At 38.7% G+C, this 20,266-nt stretch overlaps 2 protein-coding genes across 8 annotated transcripts; both read left to right on the top strand.

The window, feature by feature from the left end:
* The first annotated feature begins 264 nt into the window (after positions 1–264).
* On the top strand, positions 265–15,726 carry LOC135164811 (KN motif and ankyrin repeat domain-containing protein 2). 6 transcript variants are annotated; one of them, XM_064125491.1, is made up of 10 exons: positions 265–567; positions 2,847–2,996; positions 4,464–4,545; positions 5,234–5,442; positions 5,814–6,057; positions 9,868–9,983; positions 10,052–10,132; positions 10,709–10,918; positions 11,177–12,342; positions 13,204–15,726. In XM_064125491.1, exons 3-10 carry the CDS (start codon positions 4,503–4,505, stop codon positions 14,237–14,239), a joined length of 3,105 nt encoding a protein of 1,034 aa, XP_063981561.1. In that variant the 5' UTR covers positions 265–567; positions 2,847–2,996; positions 4,464–4,502; the 3' UTR covers positions 14,240–15,726. The 6 variants fall into 6 exon arrangements, with proteins under 6 accessions (XP_063981561.1, XP_063981560.1, XP_063981562.1 ...); XM_064125492.1 differs by lacking the exon at positions 265–567 and adding an exon at positions 653–799; XM_064125490.1 differs by lacking the exon at positions 2,847–2,996.
* Positions 15,727–16,045: 319 nt separating this feature from the next.
* Positions 16,046–17,663, top strand: Bet1 (Blocked early in transport 1). 2 transcript variants are annotated; one of them, XM_064125536.1, is made up of 3 exons: positions 16,046–16,570; positions 16,655–16,818; positions 17,226–17,663. In XM_064125536.1, the coding sequence occupies exons 1-3, from the start codon at positions 16,552–16,554 to the stop codon at positions 17,379–17,381; spliced, it is 339 nt and encodes a 112-aa protein (XP_063981606.1). In that variant the 5' UTR covers positions 16,046–16,551; the 3' UTR covers positions 17,382–17,663. The 2 variants fall into 2 exon arrangements, with proteins under 2 accessions (XP_063981606.1, XP_063981605.1); XM_064125535.1 differs by having other exon boundaries at positions 16,046–16,579.
* The last annotated feature ends 2,603 nt before the right edge of the window (positions 17,664–20,266 follow it).

The raw sequence follows: 20,266 nt of genomic DNA, 5'->3' as shown, positions 1-20,266 counted from the left end.
TGCCTATCTTATCTCTCATTCTGTTGAATTTCCACGAATTCCTACGAACGGACTAGACCAGTGATTTTGAGAACAATGCCGAGTCAGAGCACCTGACTAGGTGGGTGGCCAATAAACTCCAGGGTTTCTCGTTCCCTCCCCACCAAAAAAAAACCTCGACGTTGTGTCCCCCTCTCACGTCACCTGAGGACCAATCTGCAAGTATTTTCATCCCACAAATTTTTGTGGCAATTTGTACTCCTGCATCGGCCACAAACACACGAGATGAGGTAAGGTCCAAAGTGTAAAGTAGTGGGGACTCAGCCTCTTCGTTGGAGCCCAGATCAGACGAGGTGGAGGAAGAGAGGGGCTGTCAGCACAGCTACATGCCCAGTATTCAAGAGTCGCGTACCGGATCTCACAGAATCCACAGTCGAAAAATCTACCTCTTTGCACACCCATCGTACTGTGTCGTGAAAAAACGAGTGATGTATACTATGTGATATTACATCGATGTTCATAATTCTCTCGGTGCTATGAAATTCACCGATGCACATTGTGCTTGCCCTGGTGGAACGACTCTATAAGGTAACACACACTGGATGTTGTTAGTTTATATAGTCGCGTGAGCTCAGTAACATTTTTCAATTTACGGTATCCGCTGTGTTGTGCCATTCACACTCTGCAAATATTTTTTTACTACATCTTGGGATTTGTTGTTACCCTATCATCACCTGTCCGCGAATCAACCACTTTAATTATTCAAAACATATCACCATAATGGTATGTTAATTCATGCTGATGTCATACACCGACGAAGGTAAACGACAGATGAAAAACAGTTTATTACCGAAATATCGGGTTTAAGAGGGATTTAAAAATCCTTTGATTTTGAGCGCTTTGAGAAAACTACGTCAAACTAATGAGTTTTGATGTTCAAGATATGATGAGGTGAAACTGGGGGATAGGTAGGACCGTTCATGCTTGAGTAACTCCGGAAAATCGCTCGTAATGAGTTATCAGTCCCTTTAAATGTGGGTTACTACGAATATCTGTCCACATCATTGATGAAATATCGTTCTAATCATGAAAAATGTGGGCGTTTATTATAGTCTGGTTGAGGGCGACCGTTAAAGATGAAAAATCATTTTTATTGTTGACACTCTTCGAAAGTACGATACGCATTTGTACTCGTTGGGAAAATTATTGAACCCGGAGGCGATTTTATGCGATCAACTAACTCATCAGCATGCATCGATCACGCGACTATCAATAATGAAAGAATTTTATCCAACAATTCCATTTGGTCAGTGATTGTTGCCTTACATTGACTCTACTCATACGAACTCCCCGCAAATGGTTTTATCCTCGTACGTGCGCTCTTATATATACACAATTACGTTGTTGCATAACAAAGGCATTCAAAACATTCGAAAAACAATTCTTGAAGGACTTAAAGGCCTCCAGTGTACCGAACGTGCATAGAACACCTGAACAAGGTATTTCGGAAGTTTTCATTTAATTTTAATGGGAAAACAGTCAGACATTTTCATTTTTGCGCGCAACTCGTTCTGTTATCTTGACATTTTGTGCAGTAAATGTTTAACATATATTTTCAATGTTCTTTCATTTTTGTCTTCTCCGAATAATGAAAAATTAATACGAGAAATTAGATTTGAAGTGATATTTTCGATGGAATGTTTCTATGAAAAACAAACGTTCAGTAAAATTTATTTCTGATTGAATAATTAAATTCCCTTGATATACATATGATATCTGAGATTCGTATTGAAGTCCCCGCGCACTTACATCTCACGTTACAAATTAATACGCGCAGCTAAGAGATGCTCCCTGTACTTTAATTACTCATGTATCCTCACGTGTATTATGATGCACGTGATCGGAGTAGTAAAGTCTTGCTTTCACCTCTTTGTCAATTTAACAGTTTACCGGTACATGTCGTCGGCTCACGGAAGCCCATGTACAACTTCCATCAAAAAATGTCAAACGGTGCCCAGTTATTGTCTGTGTTCTATTACCCTGAGGGTTTTTACTCACACATTTTATCATTAAACGTGATTTTCATTTATAAAAATTAGTAGGCTGGGCTGGAATGCATGGCTGCGTATGAATTCATAATTTAAAAGCGCTACATGATGTAGGAGTATGAGAAGTCTTCAGAGAGAAACCACCTTTTTTGAACGCGCTCCGCTCAATTCACGGCCATTTGCGCAATTCTTCGCGTACAACGTGAACTCATATGTATGAGCATAATTTCTACGCCATTCTAACTTCATACTTATTGTATTTATTGAGGAATAAAATACTTTTTTGTGAAACTATTATTCTACGGAGTCCAAAGAATATTTTGAAGGGCTTTTTGGTGACCCACGAAGACCTTCATAAAACAATTTCTTTTAGAAACAATTTATTCTTTAAAAAACCTTTAGAAAACAATTCTTTTTTCCAAATATTTTTGAAAGATCTTCTTTCCATTGATATCTCTAAAAAAATATTGTCTTTTGAAAAAGAGTTTTCAAACGATTTTTGACAGGTGTTTCAAAGCCAGATATTTGTCTGGAGGTTCCGGTAAAAGAAACGTTCCAGAAACAATTATCTTTAATTGAATAAATTACTGAGATTTACTAGAATTTTCCTCTAGAATTTTCATATTCCCGGTACTGTAGGGTTTTAATAATGAACATGTCCCAGTTGCCAACACTTTTTCTCGTACGCACAGAAGGATTTTTTAGCAAAGCGAGGGATTTCTCACGTAGGAGTTTCCGGGCTGTGATACTACGTTCATTACGGACGTAGACCCTTATCATGAAAAGAATACGCTTTACTGTCTTTACCTATTTGCGAAGTGTATAGATACGAGTGACTACAACAATGGCAAGTAAAACTGGGAATATATCGATCTCCGAAGGAAACCATAACACAAGCTGTGAGACGAGTTGCGGGGCTCATACCGAACACCTCCGCACTGAACACCTTCGCTAATGTCGCTCTGTGAGGTACCATTGCAAAAGTACTTCTCCCCCCTATTCTACTTAGGTAGAGACACATACGCATACGATTCAAGGCACATTCTATATTCTGTAGATACTCGACCTTTTTATCTCCTCTCGAAAACCATCGGTGGTTCCAAATATGGTCTTGTGACGAAAAAAATAAAAAAACCATCGAAATTTATTGCTGAAGCTGTAATAATTAATCTTCAGTCCAAGTTTGTTCTGATACTGTTAATTGATGCCTATCAGTACCAACTCAAATGCAGTTTCTCTGAATAGTTGAAATCCAATCATTCAAATCGAATGGGAGGAATTTAAAATGATGATCGATTCAATACTATTTGCAATAGAATTTTAATGAGGTTCGTTCATTTACTCCTTCCCTTTATGAACTACTGTCGACATTGGCGATGTACAAAGGGCCTAATTTAAAGAGTCTGATTTCGCAATGCCCTGGACAAATATAGTTTTCCGACTGTATATTTAGACTGCCCGTTGAAATATGTTATACCCGATCTGGATTAGGACCATTAGTTTCCTCTTCTTATTCGTCACATCTCCCACCATATTTTTTCTCCCTTCAACTCATTCCGTCTCTTCAAATGTACCGAAAATACGAGTCAACCTTTTTATCGTTTCCGGGCCGAAGCGTCGGAAAAGCTGAGAGAATGACAGATATTAGTTCTTCTCTTTGCCCTAAATTAACAATAATCCTTTAATAAAAGTGGATGGATGCATCCATCGATGACGAAATAGTTCTTATCGTGTATTTTACTCATGCTTATCAGCACAACCGGCTGATATCAGATTCAACAATGTGACGTTTATCATCAGCAATTTCACCTAGAAAGAGGCTAGTAGTTTTTCCGACATTCAGTTGCAGTTATTTTTACATCACATTGTGCCTGTTTCGGCGGGACATCCTTCAAAGGATTACCCTCTGGGACAAATAATCGGGATAATCCTCACTGTGATCATTGATGCAGAACAATAGATTTTGCTACCTAGTGGATTTCGAAGAAAAAATACATCTACTAAGAAGCAAACGAACGGAATTCCGTAGTTGGAGGTTTGAAAATGAACGTGCTTCAGAAAAATTTAACTATCATTCTCAAATACGTCGACTAACATTTCTTAAAATACTCGCCTAGTAAGAGATGAGTGGGCTCGTTACGTTGTGCCACTTCACCATTACATTATATCACGCTTGAATATAAATTTTAAATATGAAAAGCAATTATCATTGTCACTACTATTTACGTAGTGTTATGCGATTATGGATCACCATTATTTTTCAAAATGCCCCTGGAAGTTTATTAAATATTATTAAATAGTTCTCCCCATCTAAGACACTCGAATTCATTCATCAAAATTTTCCCCCAAATTCTCTAGTCTTTTCTACTCAGATTTACAAATCGTATCACTTATTTCGACGACTATTTTTTAACACCGTCATGTTGATATTTATAGGGGATGAATTCCTAACGAAGCTCGAGAGACCCTGAAGAAATGGCGCTGACCGTATCCTCGGCCCGTGTTTTCAACGGAAACGGTAAGCAAGCGAAACTAATTCAATTCTGGATAAGTCTGTGCAGCATATCGTCATTAATTACCATAGTTTCACATACACGGCATTTAATAATACGAATGCTGGCAGCACTTGTTCCATATCTTCCTGATTGTACACAATGTATTCTGTTACCGTACGATACCTGACTCAACCTTGGAAAACACGAACAAATTTGATTATTTTTATCTCGTATTCATTATCAGTTAAATTAAACCTGTTATCCCTCCTCATTAAAAATATTTGTGAGACACGCGAGCTATCCGAGAAATTCGATCAATCAATTCTCTATCAATCTTTTGTTTTTTAATATGGTGAGGAAGTTTCGCTTGTTGACATTAGCATTAATTGCAAAGGAAATCCTTGAAAAGAGGACACTAGCACCAACCAGATGAGGTGTGCGGGCGCACAAGCGGTCGTAACCGTCCGGCTAACGAACTCTCCCTGTGTGGATTATTATTACCCCTTTCAGGCTGGACCCTCGCCAATCGTTACAACATATTTCGTTTTATTACGTGCCTCCGTGGTCAGTCACCCTCTGATCATACTTCATTCCAATTGATTCGGGAAATATTAAGATTGTTTTCCCCGCGCACTGATTCCGTCTCAGATTTGATTTGTAATCGAGTAAAATGGGCAATTTTCCAATTTTTTCACGACAACGAATTTTCAGTGGGAACGGAGGGCTATACTGCTGGTACTGCATCTTCAACAGGTTCCAAATGTCACTGTTGCCCTTTCGGCTATCACATTGATTTGGATTTCGTTGAATACTGTGAAGCAGTTGCAGCTGGGACTGTTGGGGACAGATCCACCCTAGAGCGTCGTAAGAAACGAGAGAAACGGAGACAATGCCAGTCCATGGAGATTCTGTTAGGGCTTGTAAGTACTTTTCAAAAACTAAAGTAACCTTGAAAAGATAATTATTCGGTTGCTAAATCATAAAACACTTCAAGGTGCTCTAGCATCAACTCCGGTTGCTGATGAAGAAAATTTTGATAATAACCATTTTTGTAGAGTCCATTCAGGAATAGAAAAAATGAATTATTTCTCGTAGATTTGGAGATATCGAGGGTAATGGCTAGAATACCTGAGTAAAATTTTTTTTTCAAAAGAGTTTTCCCTTGTCCTTCGTCGAAAGCGCTTGGTGAGAGGAACTAATCGTGAAAGCTGAGCGCAGTGTAGGAGGAAAAGAAAATTTTGAAATAATCATTAAAAATCAACTGATAGTTTGATAATTATTTTCTGCACAGGCAAATCCCGTTGTGAGCGATCTTGAAACAGAATTATCCGAGTTATCATCAAACCCGGCTATCTCGTTCGAGAACAATCTAGCGACCTTACCAAGGTCAGGTCATACTGGACGACCAACTGAAAACGTGGAGAAGTCCACGGCCCGGGACCTAAACGATGCCATCGGCGATTTTGAGGCGACCCTCAAGAGACTCTCCAAGCCCTCCAAGACGAATAATCGGTATAAAAATGAGGTTGAGACCGGTGAGTCATAGCATTGTTATCAACAAGGTTTACTAGCTTTTAAATAATCATAGTTGGATGTGAACAGCTGAATATTCCTGAGTTATTAACAAAAGAATCAACCCTGGAAAAAAGTTGGTTGCGAGACAATTGAGGAAAATGTAAATATTCATTCTGTTCATCGAGCTGAAAAATCTACGGCGAAATAATTGAAGATTCTAGTAATTATTAACGACTAAGAGGACGTACATTGAAGATGGCAGAAGTTGAATGATTCTGAACTCTGAAATTTACAATCAGCCTATCGATACAATAAATAAATAATCTAATACCTGTGATATCTCGGAAAACGCTTAATCTTCAATTTCAATATTGAATGATAATTAAATGACTGGATTCTGTCTTTGAATTCCAACATAATTCTAAAGAGGAAAGGAATATGTGAAAAAAAAATTGTGAAATCTTTAACACAATTACTGTATCGATAATAAATAGCCTCAATACCCAACGTAAAATCGTCTTCTCCCTGCAGTTGAGAAAGACAAATCCTCTCATTTAAAGTCATGGCATCGGATTTATCACCTAACGAACATGACGCTTTCTCTCATATTTTTCCCACGAATCTTTAATCAGACCTGCGAAACAAATTCCCTTGGGAATATCTCACATCAGTGAGAAAACAAACTGCAGTCGTTCCCAGCCAACATCACCACATAACACACCATTTCCCATTGTTCTACGTGCACACAACGGGAAAAATAATAATTGCAAGGGTTCAAATATCCGGATAAAGATAATGCTATGACTATTACTATTTCGATCGCACAAACGAGAGCTGGAGTTTTTTTTATCTCGCTGATGTACGATGGAAAATGACGATTAAACTCCGAAAATGAAGTTATCTCATCTGCCTCGATGATTTATTCTCATTGGAGATTAAAGTCATGGAGGGCGATGCTTTCACGAGGGAAAGGAAGATGCCGCGCCGATAAAATTGCGCTTGAATTTTCGAAGGAGTCGTAATCGACGGTGCGTGGCTGGAACCACCTGCTTCCGCTCCACGAGTAGACGATGTCTATTATGCGAGCCTTTGAGGTTTACGGTTTCCAGTATTTTTCAGTTACCAGAAGTTATAAATTCTGTGCATTGCAATTCTACGGGATTTTTTTTCCCGCAACAACATCTTCCAAGCATTATTATCACACATTGCGTCACAGATTACGCGGGTGGGTTCTTTCTGATATGAGATACAGAGCGCAATTGGAAATAACCGTTCCTAAATAGTTGTCGGTGTGGTCGATTTGGTGATACAATGGGGAAATTACCAACTCGTCACGGAAAGTTATTTTCGTGGCCTCCAAACAAACCGAATCGCTTCGACGATTTTTTCGTCTCACTCTGTTTGTGACTACTGTAGTTCAGATCGCAGAAATCCAGAACTTTGGCCAATTTCTTTTTCATTCCATTTGCATAAAATGTTGTATGATTACTAGACATTCAGAATTGAAAGTTAAATGATTTCTATACGATTAATTTTCTTGATTTCTTCGGAAGAAAGTCTTGAAGATATATTTTTAGGCTCCATTCGCGGAATTTTGGTGCACTACTACTTGACAATATTAAATAAAGAAAGTTAAAAATTCATGCATAATTTTTGCGCACATAAATTATACAATTTTTTACCACCTCACTCGAAACAAATAAATTCTGAACAGAATATGAAATGAATAGAATAGAAATCAGCAAAATATTCTAGCGAATGCATTAGACTACCTGAAGAAACCTGTCACACCTGTTATCACGTATTATCGTCTATTCTCTAACGAAAGCAAACACGAAAAATACGTTGCCCTTGACAAAACGTATTCCGTTCCCAGCATTAAGAATTTCATTGCAAAATTTAAACATTGTGATTGAGTTTAATTAGTGCCCTACGATTTTGGTGCAACCTTGTAACAACTGGTCTTCACATATGGCGCGTTGTAGCCGAACGCACCTGTTCGCCGACCGTTTTTGTTCACAAGTGTTTCTATTTTGAAAGTCCATCGCAATAATTCCACCAGTTCTGGGAAATTCAGACTATATCCTATGAATGGACCATAATATGATAATGGCCAGGCTCATTACCGTGTCAATGCCCAATCGATAACATAAATTTGTGGATTTCATGTTATCTCAATTCTTAACATAGGATGACAGCAACGAACTGTCCCCCGATAGATTAGTTGTCATCGACCTGTCTTGTCATTAAAAATCGTTTTTCAATGATATCAAAAGTATAGAGGAATCCACATGATAATGATATTGTTAAAGTCATTATAACGCTCACCGCCTTTCTCCCCCTCTTCGTTGGCACTCGGCTTCCCCGTGTTTCATTGGGGAACTCAGCTCCGCGGGACAGTCGAATGCGATCGTGCAACGGAAAAACATAAACTCCAATTGTCTCTAAAACAAATTAAATTAAAAAATCACCGATACATCAGTTGAAAATTGATAAGTCTCAAGTGATTTGACGCGTAATTATTCTTAATCTCTTAAAGTACCGTTTTAACAAGTGCGTTTCACATAGTTTTATGTAAAAAACTGATAACGTAATGAGAACCAAAAACCAATCGATGGATTACTGAATTAGAGGTTCATTACATCGCTGCGGAGAATTTTATAAGAAGCTATTTAAAATTGAGAGAAAAGTTCGCAGGAAAATGGGAGTGAAAAATTTTTTCATGAAACGATTGCCCTTCTGCAAAATGAAGAAGAAGAAATATCGTGAGTTTTCTAAGTTGAATAAATTAAATATAGATCGATTTAATTGTCGCCGAAAATTTTAAACAAATTACTCTTGACTGTCAGTGAATACCGGTGAGAGATAAGAGCACCACTGAGCTGATAAAATAGACACATTAGGATAAAGCATATTGACAACTTAAGCAAACAAAACATGAATATGCGACGAGGTTTTCAACCTGTTACGTGATGATCCACCGTATGATTATTACTGTTTATAAATCATTGACGACAGGGTGAACGTTTGCTGTGTTGATCACGCGTCCCGGGGTGTTGTTGACCGTCTCTTGATATTCCATTAACGTCCATTACGAGGGCAAAGTTAACTCCAGTGTAGTTGCTCAGTTTATCTTCGTCCAAACACATTCAATTCATTATCAAGTCTTCCGTTAATTCACATACGTTTGAAATTACTTATACTGCGCAGCCAGAAAAAAATGTATTTATGTCATGATCTCTTCAATTTTTCTCGTCTTTGTTGTTCGATGAGGGGTAATTCAATGTTGTTTCAATCGTTTCATTACACGTTATCAGCACTTCGCGTTACAGAATTCTATTTATTTTCTATTACAACTCTGGAAGAATTGTGGAGGAATGTTCTTGAAATGGTTTTCGAAATTTCAGTATCAATTAAAATGAAATTTTATGTCATGCTGATTTGCACTATAAAAAATTAATAGGAGAAAGCGAGCAAAGTGGAACGGTTTGTGATCTTCTTCAATTGCCAATGACCTTATTAGAGCAGATTACAAATTTCCTACAAATTATTTTCGGATTTTCGACATTTATTTCATTGAAATTATATAATTTTCAACAGAAATCGTCCTAGACCTGATGGAATTTTAATTAAAGTCCATCAGACCGATCTGAAGTTCAATAGAATATTTTAGCCTTAGGTTTTCTATTAATTTTTTGATACGAAATATCTACGACATTAATAATCCGCGCATATTTCACCAATACCTCGACGTATTAAAATCGTGAAAGCCATTTGGATTCAAGGTTTTTCCTCATCTTCTCATCTCAGAATAATCAATTCTCCTCTAGATGGAGCATCACCGATATCGCCCCTTCAAAATGCGGCCCACCTGGACAGAGGTATGGATTTTGATAATGCAAGCATTGGAAGTGGAAACTCAAATCACAGCACTGGAACTCTCCAGGTATGTCTTCCCCACTGCGGATAAATCAGTCTCATCTTTGAAGATCATTAATCGTCCTTTTGTTTCAGAACATTAGGGAGCAAATGGCGGTGTCACTGGAGCGAATGCGTCAATTGGAAGATCAAGTTAAATCCATACCAATATTGCAGGTAATATTTAACAAAAAACTTCAAATTTCAAACAACTAAACTTCGATAAAAACCATTTCCACGAAAAAAAATACCAAAACACTTTCTACTGCGCATCTCTCCCCAAGTCAACTTCGAAATCTATCAGCAGAACCACCAAATTAATGAAATGTTCAATGGAACAAGTGCAATAGTTGTTTCCCCGTCGCGTGTAACATTCCTCGATTTGCTATTGGACCAGTGTGCATTTTCATTGAGAATATCTATGCTTACCACTAAGCAATAAACCTTACCATTCTCCCAACGGTATTAAGAGACCCCTAACAACCTTGTAAATCTGCAAAGATTCAGGTATCTTCATGGATACCTGAAAATTGATCCTGTTCTCCGTCCCCACCAATGTAAAGTACGTTTCCCTCCCTCATTTTACTCTCCGAACTGTACCTGCTCATCCTAGCTTCCAGCCAGTAGCACAAACGTTCACCAACGAAAGACAACGAAAGACTTCGTTTAAACTGTAAAGTTTATTCACGAGTTAAAGAAAACACAATGGTTATTCTTAGACTAATCAATCCTGAAATTATTCTCGATATTCAGGTTCAAGTGTCAATCCTCAAGGATGAGAAACGCAACCTTCAGAACCAGGTGCAGGAACTCAACCGAAAAAGACTGAGTGAAATAACCGATCAAAGATTGAGCAGCCAATCAATCTCGGAGTGTCACTGCCCCCAAAGTTCAAATGGTACAAGAGACGCGGGTACAATGTGTGGCGTCGTAACAAGAGACATTGGTGTATCTCATCAACAGGTAAAAAAAAAATTATAAATAAAGTTACAGCAATTAGCTTTGATAGCGTGACCATTCTCCCACTGGAACGTTGTAAATGATGAATGCACGCATTGAATGTTGTGCTTTCTAACTTTGCCTCACAAAGCTACGTCTGATCATATCTATTGAAAAGAATTTGATTGTATAACTATTCTTATTATAACCGCACCAAGTTGAGACAATTGCACAATATTCTATCCCACTTATTATAAAACAACGTGACTTCATTTATCTCAGATCCGCACACGCGATGTGGGAATAGTGACAAGTACGCCAATCCAACCCTTTGGTGATCCAAAATCAAGAGAGTTTGCAGCCCTGAGAATTGACGAGAGGGACTTAGATCACAGACAGCATTTATCCTCAAATCTACCACGAAGTACAAAATTATCATTTTCAGAGAGTGACACCTGTAGTTTATCCAGACTCTCTAGGAGTAGTGAAACAAGTGACAGCACTTGCCCTGAAGTATGTCGGAAGAATTCACTGGGTAGAGGACCGTTAAAAGTGGAGAGTATTCTCCCTGACTTGAAGCAGTTCAAAGACTGTTCAACCACTACCGACCAAACTCGGAGAACCACATGCTCTATCGGTACTGGTACATTATGGACGATGAAAGACATCTACACCTCCGATGACATAGCTGTGATCGTTGAAAATGCTATAAAAACGTATGAAGAAGCTGTGAAGAAGGCGACGTTGTCGCAAGGTATTCAGTGTTGTATCCAGAGTTATATGACGAAGGATCAGGAGGTACAGGTGTCCGAGCCATTCAGGTTGAAGTCAAATGTCGGAGTAACGGCTAAGCCTAGGACTACAGAGGTGGGCACGGAGGTGGGACCTGGACCAGGCACAAGATCAATAGCCACTGGACCGGATCCTGTCTCGATTCAGACAATTTCACTGAACTCAATGAACCTACGGAGTCACTCATTCAATTATGGTGATACAAAACCAAAACGTAAAATGAGTAAATCTATTGGTGTCAGCGTTGAAGGTCTCATAAAAATGACAACGAGAAGCACCAATACAGCGAGTCTCGTTCCGAAGACTCGTGAATTTGGCACCTCACCAATCAAAAAGAAATTCGTCGATGTTTCTGTTGGAGATTCTCTCAAGCCCCACATTGCTATATCGTGTGCTGCTAATTACTGTGACAACTGCAAGGAAACGATTAAATCTCTTGCCAAGCAGATGTCCAGCAGTACTGAGGGTCATTATAAAAATGTTGACAGCCCAAGCACAAATGTCACGTCTAAAATACCACGACCTTCACACATTCCCCTTAACACACAAGACTTCAGAAGACAGTTCAAGAGACAAGACACTTATACGAAAATTCCTGTTGGAGTAATTCGATATGATGCTGATAACAGGGAGAATTATGAGACGATCAGCAATAAGTAAGTTGTAAACAATAAATTAAAAATTAAGATAGATGGTTGGCAGGAGGGGACTGGGCAAAATGGAATGGTGGGATCCCCTGTTTCACCGTTGTTATAACTTTCCCCAATATTTCCAAATTCAGGGAAAATAGAAAATTTTCGCAAACAGTTATTATTAATTTTAGTAATTCCTTCGCCGGGAAAATTGTGACAATGATGAGACAATTTAATAGAAATCAGGAAACAAACATCAAGTGATTAATTAACTCTAAATAAATTCGTTGGAATAGACGCATTGTAAATTTAATAAAAAAAAGAATTCGTACTTTTCAAGATCTCATGTGACGCCAAAAGTTGCAAAGGGCGCTGAATGCAGCCATCAGTTACAAACATAGCACTTGGCGCCTGCGTAAAAACCTACCCCTCACACCGTGCAAACTCACCCTTATACTTTCAGTCATGTGCTTACCATCACTCTAATCGGCGTGAATGAAATATTTCCCTTCACAATCACAGATAAACGGGAGTCTTTGTTTCAAAGAGTATCAAATCTTCAGATTAACACACCTAAAAAATTACCTTCACGCATGAATAAATAACACCTCATCCAATGCGACGGTGAGTGATACGGTTGATTAGTTTTACTCGTTGTAACGCGGAATAAATCGATGCTTCAACAACACCAGCTGAAGTACAATTCCCCAGCAATAACCGCTGAAGTCATCGAAACTGTAACCACTTCCATTAGTGATGAACGGTAATGTCCATTATTTCTCACCATTCACCACTCTGCTTTGAATTTTCACCTATTAACTTTTCTCAGGAAAAAAAACCTACAACTCGATAGAAATTAATCAACCTTCATTATTTCATGTTCAGACTTGAGCGAATTGAAGCCGAGGAGAGCCGAGACGAGAATAAAAAGTGCATCTTATCACCACCCGAGAAGGAAGTGCACAGTGAAGAGAAACCTCTACCTGATTCAGCGCTCTTCGAGCCGATAAGGGACAAATCTCGAGAGAAGAAAGAGCCATCAAAAGAAATGAGAGCTGCCCTGAAGGTGCTCAACGATAACCTGCGAAAATCCCCGAGTAAAAATATATCACATCAAACGAAGAATGCAGCGAACATAATTCAACAGGAATGGTTCAACATATCAAGCACAGTAACAGCAAATCCTCTGGAGGTTGAGGATTATCTCGACTGTTTCGAAGAATACTCGAGCTTTCTTCTCGAGTACATCGTCAACATGACTGATTCAAGTGGCAACACAGCCATGCACTACGCTGTATCACATGGTAATTTCGATGTTGTCTCCATTCTGCTGGACTCCAAGGTCTGTGATATCAACAAAGCCAATGTGGCTGGTTACACAGCAGTGATGCTTGCAGCACTGGCTGAAGTGAGGAATTCCACTCATGCATCAGTGGCCAACAGGCTCTTTCAGCTGGCAGACGTCAATATCAGAGCAAAATTACATGGACAAACAGCTCTCATGCTGGCTGTGTCACACGGCCGTAAAGACATGACACATCTTCTGCTGGAGGCTGGGGCAGCTGTCAACATTCAGGACGAAGACGGCAGTACAGCGCTGATGTGTGCTGCTGAGCATGGACACACAGACATCGTCAGAACACTGCTATCTCATCCTGATTGTGACTCGTCAATAACAGACATTGATGGCAGTTCAGCATTAAAAATAGCTCTGGAGGCTGGACATCGTGATATTGGCATTTTACTTTACGCCCATGAGCATGTTAATCGCGGAACAAGTCCATACTCATCGGTAAGGAGAAGTCGAAGGGGCTCCAAACCCACAACACCCACTGGACCATCACCATCAGCACCAGCAAGTCCAGCACCTTCACGTCGATTTCACACAACCAACACAACTTCCAAATATTCATCGAAGTAAATTAATTTCATTGATTCTCGACAACGTCTCTATTTTTCTATAACATTTTATACGAAACGTAGACTGTTTGCGTTTCTCACAAGGAGAAAACTAGTCACTCATTTTTCTCACGCCGGGAATTAGTGGTTTTCTCTCAGGGTGCTGGATAATTAAATTTTTTGGTGCTGTATTCTACGTTTTCACGAGAGAATCATTAAATTACAATTCTCCGTATTCATTCGATGTGATATTTTCACGACACATTCAACTTGTGAATTATAACGGGGAGATTTTTTACAAAAAACATATTAGTTGTCTTCCAAATGCCAAATTGGGGAAGAGAATGGAAGGGTGAGAATTTTATTCAACATTCCATGTGATGAGACGAAGCTCAAAATAGACATTTTACACAGGCCTAAATGGTTCTTTCTGACCTTTGGGAACAAATTATCAGTTTTCTTCCCTTCCTTGTTCATTAATACTTTCTTCTCTTGTCATTATCGACGGCTGAAGTGGGGTGGAAGGAAACCGAAGGGAATCGAGATAAATGTGCGAAAAAATTTTATGGAAAATGTGCCTGCAAAAATTCTATCTGTTCGTTGCGCCAATTCTATAGACAGTTATGTAATTCTCACGTGCGTTTTTGAAGATGTATTTGCTCGCAGAACAAAGTATCTACACTTTGCTTTTATTATTATTAATAATGATATTAACATTATTATTATTTCAATTATTTCTATAAGAATTTTTGAAGTAGCATTTTCTAAGCTGTTTATTGTAAGATTTGACTATGAGCATTTCTATCTAGAATTCATGTCATTGACTTTTTTAAAACAATATTCCCTAACAAAATGACAAGGTAACTAGTGTAATCTTCAACGCAAATGGCGAAAACACGCGTGGAATTATTTCTGTAAAATTTTTTCTTACGTGTAGAAATGAGAATAATTCAAGAATGAAACTAAAAACAATTATTAAATGTTGATGTTGTACACTGATATATATCTGGTATACAGATATCATCAGGCTGATTTCTAATCGCATTATTATTCGATAGAATATGAGTGAATAAACTATGTACTCATTCAATGTTTTAGCGTGGGTGCATCGAGAGAAAATCAAAGATTGTTGATTATACGATGCGAGAGATGGAATTGAGATGTGCTTGTAGTAAAAAAAAAAGTTTTTCTCATTACGATTGGAGGGTTGTGAATAGTATATCAAGGTAGATTGTGATGTGTGGATATTCTCCATTCGAAGAGTACCATCACAATAAAAAGAACAGATAAGGAAATATGCGTACATAAAAGAAAATTATCGATCTATCGAGATGTTAACACTAGATAAGTTATTGACTTAATTGAGTATAATATGAGTGTGTGATGTGTGGTGGTGTTAGCGATGTAGAGAAGAGAATCTAGAAACTCGAGGTTAAATAACTTTTTTCATTGTTTGTGCCTTTATATATGTGAAATATCAAAGATCAATAAATCATTGAGTGATTTGAATTGTTACCGTGTTGGGTTGGCTTGTCAATGCCTTTTCGAAAACTCTGCACTCAATACAGTAATTGACGAATTAAATAGAGGATTCTATCCATTTTTTGTAGCATTGGGATTCAAAATTGACGAGACCTGTGCCGGCTATTCCACGAGTTATCTATCGAATTCGCAAATATTTTTTTGTGACTATTTATCTGATTGGACTCTCCTTTGATAACACAATATCAGGAGCGGCTACAACCGCAAAGTTCAGTAGCGGTAGTGCGTGAACTACGATGGTGAATGTGCTTGTCGGTAAGACATTGCCACGGAGAACGTGGGTAACAGAGCTGGGAGGTTTTTGGCTGTAGAAGGCCCAGGAGCCGAGAAAAACGCGAAAAATGAGAATTTCGATTTTAGAATATTCCTGGAGCCCTGGAAGAATCGGAAATGGACTGCCCCGAAGGGCATGCCACGCACTCCGTGGTAATTCCTTACCTACAGCCACGTTCAGGCGCCACCGCCACGAAATTTACCGGCTGAAGCCACTCCATAAGCGTCAGGAATCTCTCTTATAACCTCTGCGTGAGACAGCAGAGACAGCTGTGGTAAATTGTAGGTTAGGATAACCTTCATTAGTGACGACAAAAACAAGCACTTGTCTCCTGCTCCTACGTATGTCAAAATTTGATGGATTTGATGACGTGGAGTTTCCCTCGTTTGAGAAATCCCGAAGGAATTGACGGAGGTCATAACTAGGGAGCTGTGATAACTGTAAATATACGGAGAACGTTACGAATGGAAATATCTATTTTTTACAGTTAGTAGTGAAATATACAGGGACCAAGAAAAATGAGGCGATCACACTCGGGTGAGCGGGGTGAGCGATACCTTACCAATGAACTTCATGACAAACTTTTTTCATTAATTGTGATTTTACAAATTGTTGTTACAGCGGGCTATAGCTATGAGCCTCTACCCACTACATCACGAAATCTTCTTGAAGATGAAAACGAAAGGCTGGAGGGTGAACTCAAGGATAAAATTCACGCCCTCAAGAGTTTGTCGATAGACATTGGAACTGAGGTCAAATATCAGGATAAAATGTTACGTGGCATGGTAAAATGCAGTTTTTCAATGATTTTAGTGTCTAAGGTATTTTCCATCGAGACCTGGACTAGGGATTCTTGACAATACAGTGGGAAATTTGTTTAGAATGAACCAATAGGTGAAAGTTCCATCTTCAGGATTTGGATCCAATTTCCAGGTGAAATGTGAAATGGATGGTTGGGAATTTTAACAAATAAAAGCGTACAAAATAGTTATATTTCCCTATATTTTGCCATTTGAAAAAATTGGTAAATTTTCTGTAAGAGAATTAATCTGATGCGTTAATTTTTTCCTATTTTGAGTAATGAAAATTTCCCTCACGATATTTTTCCCTCTTTTCTGAGCTCTCGTTGGAAAAAGCTCATAGTATTTATTCAATAATTTGAAAGCTTAGTATTTCATTAAAAATATTTCAGGACGAGGATTTTGAGAGGACGAGTGGCTCACTGTCGTCATCAGTCTCCAGGGTAATTCGAATGGCCAAAGCTGGACACAACTACTACATTCTCTATTTATTTTTATTCTCTATATTTGTATTTTTCGTTATTTGGATAGTGTTAAAATTTAAGTGACCGATAAATTTCTGTACAATGAGTCTTCATCGTTTTTACGAGTTGTGAGTTGCCTTTCGAGAAACCACTGGGCTAAATGCGACACGACTGTTTTCTCATTCTCATTAATTTCTTGAACGTTCGTTAAAGCGGCAACATTTCGCTCTTTATAAAAATCCGAATTGTTGAGTCATGAAAATTACTAAAGTGCATTTTATCCCACCCTTTCGCCTGCCCATCAAGTGGCCACATTCGAATTGTAATTAAACTTCATTAAAATGAAAATAAATTCTGTCATGAGAATTGTGCTATTGTCATTTCTATTATTTTATTGTTACGAAAATATTTCTTGGACCCACAAGGATTTGGAGAAAAACGGAAGAAGAAGGAATTTTCAAATTTCAATTCGATTTAATTTACCTTCAATTTTCTTCTCTTCTCATCGTTGGTCCAAGTCCCTATTTATCGACTGATGATCACATCAAGTGCCCTTTCCCCAGTTAAATCACCAACTGAGGCCACCGAATGCCATCACCAATTCCCTTTTAAATCCCCTCATGGGCCTCATTCATCAAATGAATCACAACTACCTCCCCCATGATCTTCAACCATCGCGATAAGCCTCTTGAAACCTCTACGGCCACTAGACCACCACCCGGTCCCTAAGCCACCCCTATCCTCTCCAAAGACTTCCAAAAATACCTGAAAAACCCCTCACATTTGACGGGAATCACCCCCATCGCGAAAAAAAAAATATATTCGCAACATGTGTATGTGAATGTACACGACTGATGCCCCATTAAGAGATTACATTATGAACTTCACTTTGTGCTCTTCCGTGTCTACAAATCTGCAGCCCCCTCAACTCCCACCCTACCAGCGTTTTCATACGGGCCCCTGACAGATGGGCGTAGATTTAACGAGATGAGCGGCATCCTTGGAAATAAAAAAGAGAGCTCGTCATTGTGAGAGCGTTGGGGGTCTCGCGTGGATAAACACGTTTGTATGCAAAAATTTCCTGGTCCCCCCCCACCATGAACTACACCACCCCCATCATCACAAAACACGGTCATCATATGATTACACTTTTCCCTCTCCTCGTTCTTTATCAATCCCATTTTTTCCAAGCTTTTTTTTTTATCTCTTTTGGCCATTCCACCTCGCACCCCCGCCATCCGCATTTTCTCAACGGGCAACAGACATTACGAGATGAGATATCCGTCGACGAGAATCGCGTCAAGACTTTTGACGCCCTTTTTTTATTTTTGTTTCAAACAGTATGAGTTTTCTTCTTCTGCCTTTGTTTTTATTCTACGAATTGTGTCGTTTTTTTTTTTATAGTTTTTTTCCTTACGCGTTGACGTTTTGTCCCACGTTCTCCTCTTTATTTTTCCCGTTTGTCTTCTGGCTTTGTTTGACGCCGGCGATTCGTGAGTTTCTTTGGTTTTTTTTTTGGGAGATTGTGGTGGAAGGAAATTGACTTTTAATTTTTTCCCGATTGCCGTCATAACGGAATTCATAAGGCCTTACAGGCACAATAGAGCGGAAATTTTTTTCGACTGGAGATCCCGATTTTATGGAATGAGAAAACATAAATATGCAATAGTTTACTTATGTGGATATACTACTTCTGATGGATAAAATATCGATATTATTTATTTATTATACCATTGGAATGTGGAAGTGGGTCGTTCCCGTTCGCCTGTTTTAGAATTTTTTTTTTATGCAGTCGTTAAAGACAACTTTTTATTTGTTGACGTGGATTGTCATGAGTGAATTAATAGTTCTTCGTGGGGGCGGAAGAATGCGAAGTGCTTTCATCAGAATATCCAGTTCCTCTGGGATGAAGGAGCAAAAACAATGCATTGGCCAACAAAAAAGTTAGCTGGGACTAATGGATAAGAGAGAGGAAACCAAACTTTACTGTTTTACCTCAGCTTTACTCTTGCACTCGCATCGCTCATTTTTTTTTTATTTCTATTTCATTTTTTTCTGTTGCTTCGTTTCTGCGTAAACTCGCGGTCTACAACAAGTACGATTAGCGTATTATTCCGTCCCTTTGTCGACAGTTTTCCAGTGGTTTTTTTTGGATCAAAGCGCTGCACCCTCTCTATCCTAAGGACTGAGAAAAACGGAGAGAACAGTGGTTCTATCGACATTCGAACCACTCATATTCTCCTTTTTTCTAATCGATGAGGAAAAAATGTAGATTCTAATATCGTCAGCGGGTGGAGGAGGACGGAATTTTTTTTTCAAGAGAATTCTTGTTTTAATTAAAAAAGTAGCCATGAGCTAAAAATTGACGAAAGGGAACGACAATTCATATTGATGATCTAACGAAAACTCGGCTTTTGCTACCAAAGGATATGGGAATCACCTCTTGGCTATATTACGTATTAACGATATACACGATACGGGGTAATGCCAGCTAATCAGGAATTTGACGTATGTAATAGTCTGGGGTATTCATGAGTGTTCTGGTATGTCACCCGCCGGCTGACATGTATATCTATTCATTAAGGGACATGAGATACTGAGCATTAATTAAATTCGCTTTGGCAACTCATTGATGCTTAATGTAGAATTTTAAGAAATAAAAATGGATCATCTGTGACTGTGTGAGTCAATCTTGCGTACCAATGGCGTTGAATTTATAACGCTACCACCCCCATCGTTCCCTCAGATATTAGTGGCAAACGAAGAGATGGCAAATTCTGTAATTTTTGCTCCGGAAGGCACAGGAGCCGAGGAAAACGCGAAAAATGTCAAAACAGATTTTAGACTATTCCCGGGGCTTTAGAAAAATCGGAAGTCGCCTCACGAAGCGAATGCCGTTGGATTTATTTGTTTATCTATATTGTTTTATGAGATATTCGCAAAAAAATTGGGTGATCCCAAATCCGGGG

This window comes from Diachasmimorpha longicaudata, chromosome 7 (assembly GCF_034640455.1).
Source record: "Diachasmimorpha longicaudata isolate KC_UGA_2023 chromosome 7, iyDiaLong2, whole genome shotgun sequence".
Lineage (NCBI taxonomy): Eukaryota > Metazoa > Arthropoda > Insecta > Hymenoptera > Braconidae > Diachasmimorpha > Diachasmimorpha longicaudata.
Note: the sequence above shows the minus strand (reverse complement) of the source record. Positions and strands in the feature narration are given on the sequence as shown.

Coding starts and splice junctions, on each gene's coding strand:
- Bet1 (XM_064125535.1), top strand. CDS start 16,552: ATGAGGCGATCACACTCGGGTGAGCGGG. Junction 16,580..16,654: donor ATCACACTCGGGTGAGCGGG/GTGAGCGATACC, acceptor TTGTTGTTACAG/CGGGCTATAGCTATGAGCCT. Junction 16,819..17,225: donor ATAAAATGTTACGTGGCATG/GTAAAATGCAGT, acceptor AAAATATTTCAG/GACGAGGATTTTGAGAGGAC.
- LOC135164811 (XM_064125490.1), top strand. CDS start 4,503: ATGGCGCTGACCGTATCCTCGGCCCGTGTTTTCAACGGAAACG. Junction 4,546..5,233: donor CCGTGTTTTCAACGGAAACG/GTAAGCAAGCGA, acceptor ACGAATTTTCAG/TGGGAACGGAGGGCTATACT. Junction 6,058..9,867: donor TAAAAATGAGGTTGAGACCG/GTGAGTCATAGC, acceptor ATTCTCCTCTAG/ATGGAGCATCACCGATATCG.